Source organism: Daldinia childiae, assembly GCF_008694065.1.
Source record: "Daldinia childiae strain JS-1345 chromosome Unknown Scaffold14, whole genome shotgun sequence".
Classification (NCBI taxonomy): domain Eukaryota; kingdom Fungi; phylum Ascomycota; class Sordariomycetes; order Xylariales; family Hypoxylaceae; genus Daldinia; species Daldinia childiae.
The window spans coordinates 393,015-405,381 of NW_022984655.1; the positions used below are offsets into that span (position 1 = coordinate 393,015).

Below are 12,367 nucleotides of genomic sequence, written 5' to 3' on the forward strand. Positions count from 1 at the left end.
AAATTACCTATGTTTGATTATTATTTAACCTTCTCTAGTCTATAAAGGTAATCTACCTCTAGATAACTAAATCACAACAAAAGCCTAGTATAAGGTATCTAGTATGGCAAATAGTATTACATTCAGTGATGAGATTTATACAAAGACCTACCTACGTAGGCATATGCAACATTACATAGCTATTTAATCTAGTTAATATAACATCGATTCATATTGCTTGAGTCGGTTCCAACTATGAGCTACGACGCTCTCTTCCCGTTCTCCAGCTGTTCAGAGCCTGTTCTGCATCCTGGAAGCTATCACCACAGCGCTCCCGCACCAACCCCCACGTTCGAGAACGGACAATATTTTCGACACTTCTCTCTTGTCTTAGTAGGTTGGCCAGCATTTCCGTGCGAGGTTCTCGGGGGAAGTACCGCCCGGAATATGGATCTAATCTCTCATCAACCACCCGCTCATGATTCCTCTCGGTCTCGGCTTCCCGTAGAGCTACTTCGGGATCATCTGGATCTGGACTAGTGGCAACGTAGGCGCAGTAAGTCAAAACATCAGATCTTGCTTGCCAGGAAGGGAATAAGACCTTGTCCTTGAACGCCTGGCATGCCCGTGGATCGATAGGTCGACTAGAAGCTCGAGGTATCCGGGCAGAGGTCGAGGAGGGGTCAAACCCCGGTTGAGAAGGCGTTACGAGAGCATTGAGATTTTGAGTTATCGAGTCGTCTATCGCACTACGGGATATTCGGAGAAAGTCTTAGGAAAAGTAAGCGCTTTCGCTCATATATTATTTATCAATAGAAAGGGCGTACCTCTAAGGGCTACGGACGAGAAACAGAATTGAGGCGTTAAATTAGGATGAGCGGAAGGCGCTGTCATGATATTGCGAGAAGTAGGATTTGAAGAATCGCTGATCGCATCGGCGGCATCCGTCGTAGGAGCCGGTCTTCGAGACCAGAGTATTCCAGCCACGGTGAAAAAATAAATAAATATATATATTACTACGTCAAAGGGATATTATTAGTCTTATATTAGCTTAATAGATGTAACTTAAAAAGCCATCTCTAAACTTTCTTCTCTTTTAATAGTAGGTAAGAGTGACATTAAAAAACTATGAGGAAACTCGGCTTAGTTGTAAGTGTTTAAAATGATGACGGAACTCATAGGTGATAGAGGGCCAATAGCGTAATATCCCGAGATACCCGAGATAGTAATATGCAATTATGGAAGTGGGTTAGTAGATAAGAGATAAGACCTCGATCAATTCATCAGGCTGATTACGCGACACGCCTGCCTGGGGAAGCTATTAAAAGTTTCCACAAGTACCTTCCCGCAGTTGTTAGCCTTGTTAGGTACTTCGGAGTTATAACTAAAGCTTTACTGACTTAACACTTCCATACCTCACTTGGGAGCTCCATTCATCACTTCAACACACATCAGCATTTCAAATCAAAACATCTCTCATATCCTCGTAACATCCACACAGCACAAACGCTGTGAAATTTACACATAACAAACGGACTTCTTTTTTCTATTTGGATTTATTTTCTCTCTCTTCAAATTTCATTAACTTAACCATCACAATCCGCCATGTCTAGCGCCCCAGATATGGAGGGCGTCGAGCGCCGAGGATCTGACGATGGCAAAGACAAGAAGGACGAAGGACGGGGTGACGGATCAAAAGAAGGAGGCAACAAAGTTAATCGCGATGGTGACTCCGAAATGAAAGATGCCGAGCCCGAAGCAGCGGAGATTCTAGACGAGGAGATCTTAAGTCTTGGTACGGAAGACCTCAAGACTCGGAAACGTCTATTAGAGAACGATGCCAGAATTATGAAGAGCGAATTCCAACGGTTATCGCATGAGAAAGCAACCATGGGCGAGAGGATCAAGGAGAATAATGAGAAGATCGCAAATAACCGGTTCGTCTAATCTGCGCATCTAGATGTATACCTCTGTTGCTGACTTGATAGGCAATTACCTTACCTCGTTGGTAATGTTGTTGAGCTTCTCGACCTTGACCCTACCGCCGAATCTTCCGAAGAAGGTGCCAATATCGATCTCGATGCCACAAGGGTAGGCAAGTCGGCCGTTATCAAAACTTCTACCAGACAAACCATCTTCTTACCCTTGATCGGCCTTGTTGATCCAGAAACCCTCAAGCCCGGCGACCTTATCGGTGTTAACAAAGATTCCTACCTAATCCTCGATACTTTACCTGCCGAGTATGATAGTCGTGTCAAGGCAATGGAGGTCGACGAGAAGCCTACTGAAAAGTATAGCGACGTTGGTGGTTTGGATAAGCAAATAGAAGAACTCGTCGAGGCTATCGTCTGGCCGATGAAGGAGGCTGAGCGGTTCAAGAAAATCGGCATTAAGGCACCCAAAGGTTTGTTGCATAGTATTCTAAAGCCTTGCGTATCTTGTTTCTCACGATATTATAATAGGTGCCCTCATGTATGGACCTCCGGGAACCGGCAAGACCCTTTTAGCTCGAGCCTGCGCCGCTCAAACGGATGCCACATTCCTCAAGCTAGCCGGTCCGCAACTAGTTCAGATGTTTATCGGAGACGGTGCCAAGCTAGTTCGAGACTGCTTCGCGTTGGCCAAGGAGAAGGCCCCCGCTATCATCTTCATCGACGAGCTTGATGCCGTCGGTACGAAGCGTTTTGATAGTGAGAAGAGCGGTGACCGAGAAGTTCAACGAACTATGCTTGAGTTACTAAACCAGCTGGACGGTTTCGCGTCAGACGATCGTATCAAGGTCTTAGCCGCCACAAATCGTGTTGATGTCCTCGACCCCGCTCTACTACGATCGGGTCGTTTAGATCGCAAGATAGAATTCCCTCTACCCAACGAAGAAGCTAGGGCTCAGATCCTCAAGATTCACTCGCGCAAGATGAAGGTCGACGCTAGCATCAACTGGAACGAACTGGCCCGAAGTACAGACGAATTTGGTGGCGCTATGCTGAAGGCAGTCTGTGTCGAGGCTGGTATGATCGCTCTACGGATGGGTAAAAACAAGATCAGCCACGAGCACTACGTCGATGCGATTGCTGAGGTGCAGGCCAAGAAGAAGGAGGTAAGTTTAAATGTCATCTGCCTTATGTTGTTATGGTTATGTGCTAATATTTTCTATAGACGGTCAATTTCTACGCATAGTTTTCTTCGGTTAGAGCGCATAGTAGTCATAGCATAGAAGAAGCTTGTAATATAATCTCGGTACATCGCGAATGAAGAGCGGTTTGCCAGCACCATATGTTTTTTGACCGTTATTTCTTAGTCTGGCCTTTCTCAGTGTAATGAACTCTCATGACATGTCCATTTTTCATCATAATTGTCTCTAATTCCTAGGTATGCTTGTATGGTTAAGGTCAGTCTTCTGAATACTTCACGAGTAGAAGCCTAGGTAGGTACCTAAGGCAGGCCTCATACTTGTAGTTTAGTTGCCAGAATACTACTCGCTCGATAGGCTAATTTATATTTATCGCGTTTTACGGCTCTTTTTCCTGTCAAAGTAGAATTGTAGCTAGATCCTCACCAGTATTTATGAGGTCGGCGTTAACGACTAACCGCACTATCAGAATGGCGTCAAAAAACATGCCCCATACTGGGGTAGTTATATTTTTTGACGCCATTTTAAAAATATAGGATATACAGCATTAAGGGTTTAGATGAGTCAAATCATTCATCTGCCAAGACCAAATTTTATAGTTTTAAAGCATTCTCATTAAAAAGGTATGCGAAAAATGTTGCGATACTGTTGCAATCCTTGCGATCGATGGCAACATTAGTATTATAACAGTTCCTAAATGTTCCTCTCTTATCAAAGATATTGACAACCTATAATACCTGAAATAAAGTAAAGTCCTTGCGCCAAGATTCGACGTGTGATAGCTAAAGTCAATTACATCATTTCTTTGGCATTTGAAACGTTGGAATCGAGAAGCCCAATGCAATATTATAAGTTGAGGCAGGCTAAGATGTTCCATCCTCCGTTCCTGACTAGTTCGTGAATAGACATGGTTGAAAATTAAGACCAAATATGGAGTGACAACTCAATTCGTTGGTGCGAGATGAAGTCATAAAACTAGTTGAGCACGGAAATATCTCCAATTCGGTAATTTACCGACGAGGACTATATTATTGTTTACTATAGCAAGTCGTGATGTTTTGTTTCGTCGAATCTCACATCGACTAAATCCAGGTAATCAAACTAAACATATGGAGACGGCTATATTTGTCTTGTTAAAGCGGCAACGAAAATACTCTTACAAGTTGGTATCAACGTAACTATCAGTTGTATACCTATTCTTTCTAATAGGGGCTTTAGATATCTGGAACGGTTAAGAAATTAGCTCAGGGGCTTCACAACTAAAACGATGACAAAAATGACGATTTCTACAAAGACATTCTTGAATCTGAATGTAACCCTGTTAACTCAGCTAGCCCTAAATATCGATCTAAGGAACCCCCGGGTGGAATGGATAAATGACGGAGTTGCCAAGACGGCTACCGGCTGCGCTTCAACGGTAAAGCGGTCGTTTGTATTATCCATCAAGTTATTGTAAGGAAGAATCATAGCATTAGGTACCTAAGTTATCATGCCTAGGATTAAAAATCCTTATTCAAAATACTCGCTACGTCTTGTAAATAGGTAAGTTACAGTCGAGTCTTAGTAACTATTGCCACCGTTGGTCTAGTTGGGTAACGCATTGACGCACTTGTCCTAGGTTCGATTGCTCGATGCGGAAGTGCCGTTGGCGATCACCTTCGCGTCTTCCTTGATTTTTCGAGCTTGTCGTTCCTGGACTTACCTACCAGACTACACGACGCGGCCACGCTTCGCCTTTCCATTCGATCTTGATCTCTCTACCCCTGAAACCTCTAGCTGAGCTCCAGCTTCGAATTGAGTTTAATTATCTTTCATGCAAGTACATAGCTTAGGAGGGCCAGCTTCGGAGTATTTTGTTCATCAACTCAAACTAATGACGGATGCTGCAGTAGTTGCGGCTCTACACTAGGTTAGTAGACATGGACAGGCCAAACTTGATAATGATGGATGATTTTATTCGTCGACTTATACTGCGGCGAATAGCAGTTCAATGCTAGCTGAAGGTGGTATTCGAGGCTTCTTCGCCTTGTTGCTATTTTTCGACACGAGGTTTCTAGCAGTGACGATCTCCCCCAGATCTTCTAAATGGTGGCGGTAGCTCTCGAAGCTATCATGCACGTTGATGCAAGACCGTTAGATCTCTCTCTCTTCTAGAACTGTGGCGTTCTGTCATGATGTGTGCCACACGATACCACATCTCTCAAGGTTGGTAATTAGCGCTTAACATCTTGCCTTCAACCCCTTGCAGCCGAGTTGCAGATATAAGTCCCCCCTGTCCTTAACTACTACGTTCAACGATGCACTATTCGTCACTGTACCTGGGTGTGGTTGTTGACCGATACTCCGCAAATAACGGGATGCCTCCGCGAGAAGCCATGTCACATACACTACATACGTGTAGGTGATCTTGGGCAGTTCCCCGTTGCTATTCTCTCCGAAGAGTCCCCTGCAAATTACATGACCGTAGGGCTGTCATAATCCATCTTTCCAACGAAGTTTACTGCATAAGAAGTACATCGTAAGTTGTGGTAAAAAGACATTGGTATGATAATAACTTACCAAGGAGTTGGTATCGGGCATGACTTCCGTATATGGAACTGAGATTCGTTCTCATTCGTTGGCCAGTTGGGCTCGAAGCCTTTGTTTGATGTCACACCTATCACTACAAGATCACAATCATCCTATGTCAGTATGATCACCAAGATATCAACTCGTTTCGTAATATGAGGCTATATCAGCCCATTTTAAGATCCGCAAGCTTGCCAAATCTCTTTTTGATGTCAATGCTGCCGTAGATCCTAGAACCCGGTACAACCTAGGCTCTAGTAGGGCTATCTCGAAACAAGTAAGCAAAGCTCCGGAGATATGGGGCCGAGTATCTTCGTCATCGCATCTCTTGATAGCCACTGACGAAGGCCCAGGAGAACAGACGACTCGGGAGTCCAGAGAGGATAGGGGGTATGACACGGATATCTATAAAGCTTCGCGTCTCCTCGGTAGTTTAGGACATTCTTTACTCTATCACACAAAGACACTCACATACCAACAACAACAAAGCCTCTTCTCAAGACCTCTATCACTCGCTATATTCTCTCGTTCAAAACTTACGACTTCAAAACAATCTACCTAGCCAAAATGCAGTTCTCCATCGCAGCCATCGCCACCATCTTCGCCGGCGTCGCCCTCGCCGCGCCTGCCGTCGAGCAGCGCCAGGTCTACACCCCCTGCTCCGGTCTCTACGGCACCTCGCAGTGCTGCGCGACCGATGTCCTCGGCGTAGCTGACCTCGACTGCGCCAACCCTACTGCCGTCCCCACCGACGCCGCCAACTTCAGCGAGATCTGCGCCGCTGGTGGCCAGCGCGCCCGCTGCTGCGTCCTACCCATCCTCGGACAGGATGTTCTCTGCCAGACCCCCGCTGGCGTTACCGCATAAGCGAAAAAACTCAACTCGACTCAACTCGCATTCGAGAAGATCGCCTGTACTATATGACATTCGGATTTACACCGGTTGGGACGGACTATTAGGTCTTAAGGGAAAAGGTGTAATATAAAATGTGTATCTATGTAATACTAGATGATGGATACAGGAGTTTGAGATAGGAATGACCGGAAGTGTCTACATATACATATGCAATGGTTATAATATCAAGAAGTAATCCTCATTATATTTGAGCACTCAATATAAGTGACTTGAATAGCTTTATTTCACATGAATTTGATTTAGGAATGCTAATTCTAATACTTCGTGGTCTATTAACCTCTATCAATTAAAATCAACTTATGTGCCAGTAGGCGAATAATCGCCAAGGTTATCTGTACACGCCAAAGCTCCGAAATTCATACACTTATGACCCCTTATCCAGGCGATTTCTGTCCTTTCCTTTCATATTCCATCATCTCTCTCCTATAGCTTCTTAGTTCGTCGTTCATTCTGGGGTCTGTACTCTCAATGTCTACTCTAATATTAACTTCATCATCATCATCATCAGTATCAGAATCTAGTAGACAAGAGTCCTCGCAACATGACGGTATCCACCAAACATCTCGATCTGGCTCTTGTTCTTTCGGTTTCATGCTCGTGCTCGTGCTCGTGCTATCCCATCCTGCTGTCATCTGTGGCTGGGCTTTCGGTCGTGGTTTTAGTAGAGGTATCACGAATTTGCGAATGAGGGGGAATAGAAGTGGGAGGTTTGCCGTCACTATCGCCACAAAGCACACCCGATGTTCCCATTTGCCCCCTTCCATCGTGTGTTCTTTCGCGCTCACAATAATTCGGTATCCGCGTAGTATGGAAATTATAATCACGAAACCGTTCGCAGAGATGAGCAGGATAAGGCCTATCTTCTTCCATAGCTTGATATTAGCCATCCACAATACCGGCAGTGGAACAACAAAAACGTAGAGACTAGTGCCTATGTTGAGACAAAGCGAGCAAATTAAGCTATGCAACGAAGTTGACGGATAGCATACCCCTATACGCTGTCAGTCTCGAGCAAGACGAGTAAAAGTAATCCGGGAAATAACGTACCTCCTGGATCGGGATATATCTGCCAGTTCCTAGAAATCGGCGTGCAGGCGAGTAATGTGATAAGAAGCTCGGCCAACCAAGTCACGCCGAGAAGGGCAAATCCAAACCATATACGTTTTTGGTACGATCCAAGACGATTCTAAGAATACGATTAGACTTTTGTTTAAAAAAAATATAATCCAACAGACGCCAGAGAGACTTCTTACGGTGAGGCACAGATAGAATGCTAGCATCGCCACTTTCGTCAGCCAGAGGACGACTATATACAAGATCCTATCGACAAGATCAAGCTTAGACCCAAGGACCCTACTATAAATTAGTACGGACTCCATGATAAACTATGCACCACCATAAAATACGTATAAATTAAATGCTTACCTTGCTAAATATTCATCGCTTTCAGGATCTAGCGATATACGCTCTTCTTCGGTCATATAGCTATTAGCTAGACCATGGCATTGAACCATTGAGAAGTACAGGGTAGCTATTAGAGCCGAATATGCAAACTTGTTCGAGTATTAGCAACGCACTATACCTTGACCACATTCTAGATAATTATACTTACCGCTATCACAATCATCAGATAGTCATGAGCCGCAAGGCCTTTCCATCCGACAGCCTCTATCCGCACGTAAAACCGGAGACCAATGACAAGCAAACTGACGCTTAGAAGGATAAAACCCTCGACCGCTAACGATTGAACAGCCATAGGATAGTAGTTGATGTAACCAAGAATATATCAAATATGGAATTGCGTATGTTAAGAATGATGGAAATTCATGTAGAAGACATCCTCTCTGTCCCGGGTCTAACATATAACATATGTAACTAACATATTCATATAATAGCAAGATGAGCACGTTATATCTACCTTATATATAACGTATTGATAATACATTAACATGATCTACACTAGCATGTCGAAGCAAGAGATGGGGCGATACTAGAATCTGCAATCATCTGAACCTTAACTCTCGTAAGGCAACCACCGGTAAAAGACTTAAACCTCGACTATCTATGTCAGGTTCGGAGATTATAAGCCGTAAGCGTGATACCAATAGTTCTGGGAGAAATCGAACGCAAACCCCATTTAACAGCGCAACAATTAGTTCCCGGTAATCAAGGACATTAAACCCCGGTAGTTAGTTAAAAAGAAAAGAGAGAGACACTACCGATTCATGGTTGACTAGGAGAGTAGCGTAATCTATCCCGCTGCTAGTATATCGGAGCTATAAGAATTGAAACGTGCGTATACCCCCACATGATAATATCTACCAAGAGGCATGTTCTGCGATGGCGCTATTAAGGAGGCGAGTATATAAGTAAGTTGTAGCCCTATAGGATACCTAGTCTCCACAGTAGAGTTAATGGGATTCTCTATCTTTCAGCTGACTACCTAACCTATCTGACATCTCCTTGTTCTATGGAGAAGACACGACTCGAACACTGTCTTGGCAAAAGTTGACAAAAGTAAAAACGTGGATGTAGTAGGTAAGGGGAGATAATCTCGGAATATATGCTCCTGGCTTAGTGACACCCGCCGCTTGCCTACCTACCTATATGTATCCGCTTGGTGATCTTGCGTGCCTGAAGGTTACTGACGGGCGGTATCTTCTATCTCGATAGCCGAAACCTTTTATTTTAGTTAGATCATATCGGCGGAACCCACGGGGTTGGCTAGTCATCTGAAAGCTTATTATCCCCTCTAGTGTTAGACGTGCGGAGGCGATTCTTGAAGAGGCAGGGCCATGTTCCGGAAGGAATATGCAATGAGGAACTATACTAACCCCAGGACTAAAACGTCGATATCGATTAAGATCCAAATCCCGTCATGATGAAGCAGTTTCTATTTCTAAACTGTCAGTTCAACTTTTGTGGTCGATATGTACTGAATCAACGTATAGATAAGCAGGCAGGATATAGTTCGGCATTGTATAAAGGACGGGCTACTGGTATGATACTAATGTAATTAATGATTACAAAATTTGCTAATATCTTAATCGTGTATGGTTTCCTAAAGGGGCTTTGATAGTTTCAAGTGGATAAGACATATATACCCATGAAGATACTTATTACCACGTGTTGAGGAATCCTGTAAACAACTCCGGCCACTTAACCAGTCAAATAGCTGGATACATTAGCCGCGACGAATAATCGCCGAACTCAAATTATATTTCAAGATACAAATGTGGTAAGTTGACGATTTTGGATTTCAAGTATGTATCACAAGGTGGACTAAGGGAGCAGGGAAATAACTTCATTGTTCCGCGAGGAACTCTGAGCTAGCTACGGGAGCCTATGACTAGGTACCTAATACATACTGACAGTACGTCTAGAGAATGTGGCAAAGTTACCCCTATTCTATTTTACTGTTCCTGGGCCTCATATACACCCATCATGTAGCGATCCACGAACAAATGCTCGTTCCTCCACAGCGGATGTCTAATCGTTCCATCCGTTCCCCCCCGCTCTCAACTAGACCATAACCGCAGCTGCTACTCCAATGGCAGCAGCCACCGCAGGTGCCGCTGTAATCCTCGGTCCTGCGCCGGTGGCTACGGGCGCGCCTCCCGCGCCTCCCGAACCGCCGCTGGTCATCGATGAGCTGTAGCCGTTGGACGTGGAGCTGGGGTTAGAGCTGCTGCCCGAGTAGTCGCTGGATGTCATGGTACCCATGCCAGTCGAGGAAGAGGAGCCCATGTCTGATGATGATGACATAGAGTCCGATGAAGACATTGACTCTGATGATGATGACATCGACTCTGATGATGACATTGAGGAAGATGAAGCCGAGTCGGTTGATGATGACATCGAGGAATCGGTAGACGAAGCAGACGAAGAGTCGGTTGGCGAGCCTCCAGTGGAGCTTTCGGTAATGGTAACCGTGGTATCCTGCCGGACGACGATGTGATTAACATCAACCACCGGCTCCGCGGCAGCAGCAATACACGTCGACGACACGGTCCCGAGGGCCGCGAGGAAGAGTAAGTTTCTGTGCATGATGTATTTCTGGGTAAAATTCCAAACTGGAAAGCCTGGCTCTTGATACCTGTCCTTAGGTACGTACGCAGATAGCTTGAAGGTGTTTTTTTTTTAAATAGAAATATCTTCGACGTATAGACGATCGACCGTTAAACAGGAGTTATCTATGGAGGCAGCATATGTCCTCGCTCACTTGGGTTTTAAGAGATAGCTCTCTATGACTCCATGTTGTGGCGTTTAGATGACGGAACCATGTCGGCGTGTATATGATGAGAACATGACGGGAATCTGGAGAGCCGCTTCTAACGGGTATTTAGTGGCCCTCTAGTGCGTATTGTCAATGGCATCACGACTACCGTAAGGCTTGTACGTGTTTGAAGTGTTTGTAGCTACATACCTAGGTTAGGTTATTTCCGAAACTTATCGTCAGGTCTTATGGTATCGTAGTAGAAATCGTCTACGTATAACTAAGTCTAAATAAAGACGTGGGGATCAACTTGCACACCAAACTTGTATGATTACTTCACTCGGATAGTCTTCAATAACTGATTAACCCTTAGGTGTTGCAGCACACCCGGAGTCCTCATTAATGCCATATCTCAAGACAGAAAGGGCAATACTTGTCCTGCTTGAAAGCGGACGTGAAGCTAAATGCCCCATATGTAGTTGACGGGTATCAAGGTTTCCCTCCGTCGGCTCGTCATGTCAATAGACAGATCGAGTCTAGCATACATTAGGTAGTCCGGTCCTCTGCACCGATAAGGGCGGCAAGACAAATTATCAGCCTCACGGCACAGACGTGCGTAAGTACGAATATACTCGAGCTTTTTTGGGCGCTAGCTACCTAAATCACAGCCGACTAAATACCATACATAGTTTGGCTTGGGTGGTAGGGTATGATTTAGGTAATGATACCGCATAAATACTTGAGAATTCTTGATCTCTCTCTTACAGTTGGTCTAGCCTACATGGGACTTGACCTATTATATGACATCAATCGGGCTCACCGTCGCGTTGATATCCAGACGCGGACATCAAACGGCATGTCGCCGTCGTCCCAGCATGTTCTTCTCCCATTGGACAGCAATTTTTTTCAGCTCTGAGCAAGGAGTATTGATTCCTGACCCCTGAATAATGCACAATTATTGCCTGATCAGGAATGTTCGGGTCTAGCGTGGTATCGAGGCAACGCTGCCGTGCCAGGTTGTTTCGTCTGTTTTACTTTGCTGACTGACAGACTGACCGCCAAGCTATGACGCCCCCCCAGAAGATCTCGATATCTGGTTTAGGTCTAGTATATATGGAGTAACCATAATTGTACTTGTACCATGCTGTGTTTCTGCAGGGATCTCAGAACTCTATGTAATGGAGTTAAAGTCGTTTTCCTCCGTAGTGTAGAATAAGTTGTCAATCCGGTACAATTTGTCCGTAATAACCTGTATACTGGATAACTATCGTGACAAGCGGCAGTATCACATGTCTCTTAGGAGGTACCTAATGTTATCCGTAATTCAGAGTTAGTTACTTGGTACATTAGGTAGCAGTAAAAGGAGCCTCGCTCTTCTCTTAGCGTTTCGCGTAAGAATAGATTTTAATTGCCCAGGATCCTCACCTTCTAGCATGTGCTATTAAGAATCTTACGTGATAGATAGACCGAAGACGGCATAAGAAAGGAGATTGTGGCTTACTCCGAGACAGGCACTCAGACATCTGTGTAATTTCCATGAGGACTGAGGACTGATGGAT

At 44.7% G+C, this 12,367-nt stretch overlaps 5 protein-coding genes across 5 annotated transcripts; 3 read left to right on the top strand and 2 right to left on the bottom strand.

The window, feature by feature from the left end:
* Positions 1-232: 232 nt before the first annotated feature.
* Positions 233-873, bottom strand: GL218_08850 (uncharacterized protein; the record flags this gene model as incomplete). The annotated part of the gene is made up of 2 exons (XM_033585663.1): positions 233-750; positions 807-873. 2 exons carry the CDS (start codon positions 871-873, stop codon positions 233-235), a joined length of 585 nt encoding a protein of 194 aa, XP_033440212.1.
* A 711-nt stretch (positions 874-1,584) lies between these two features.
* Positions 1,585-3,156, top strand: GL218_08851 (26S protease regulatory subunit 6A; the record flags this gene model as incomplete). The annotated part of the gene is made up of 4 exons (XM_033585664.1): positions 1,585-1,916; positions 1,968-2,383; positions 2,442-3,076; positions 3,136-3,156. 4 exons carry the CDS (start codon positions 1,585-1,587, stop codon positions 3,154-3,156), a joined length of 1,404 nt encoding a protein of 467 aa, XP_033440211.1.
* Positions 3,157-6,244: 3,088 nt separating this feature from the next.
* On the top strand, positions 6,245-6,544 carry GL218_08852 (Trihydrophobin; the record flags this gene model as incomplete). The annotated part of the gene is made up of 1 exon (XM_033585665.1): positions 6,245-6,544. One exon carries the CDS (start codon positions 6,245-6,247, stop codon positions 6,542-6,544), a length of 300 nt encoding a protein of 99 aa, XP_033440210.1.
* A 3,570-nt stretch (positions 6,545-10,114) lies between these two features.
* On the bottom strand, positions 10,115-10,639 carry GL218_08853 (uncharacterized protein; the record flags this gene model as incomplete). Its single annotated transcript, XM_033585666.1, has 1 exon — positions 10,115-10,639. The coding sequence occupies one exon, from the start codon at positions 10,637-10,639 to the stop codon at positions 10,115-10,117; it is 525 nt and encodes a 174-aa protein (XP_033440209.1).
* On the top strand, positions 10,143-10,550 carry GL218_08854 (uncharacterized protein; the record flags this gene model as incomplete). The annotated part of the gene is made up of 2 exons (XM_033585667.1): positions 10,143-10,232; positions 10,293-10,550. 2 exons carry the CDS (start codon positions 10,143-10,145, stop codon positions 10,548-10,550), a joined length of 348 nt encoding a protein of 115 aa, XP_033440208.1.
* Positions 10,640-12,367: the final 1,728 nt, after the last annotated feature.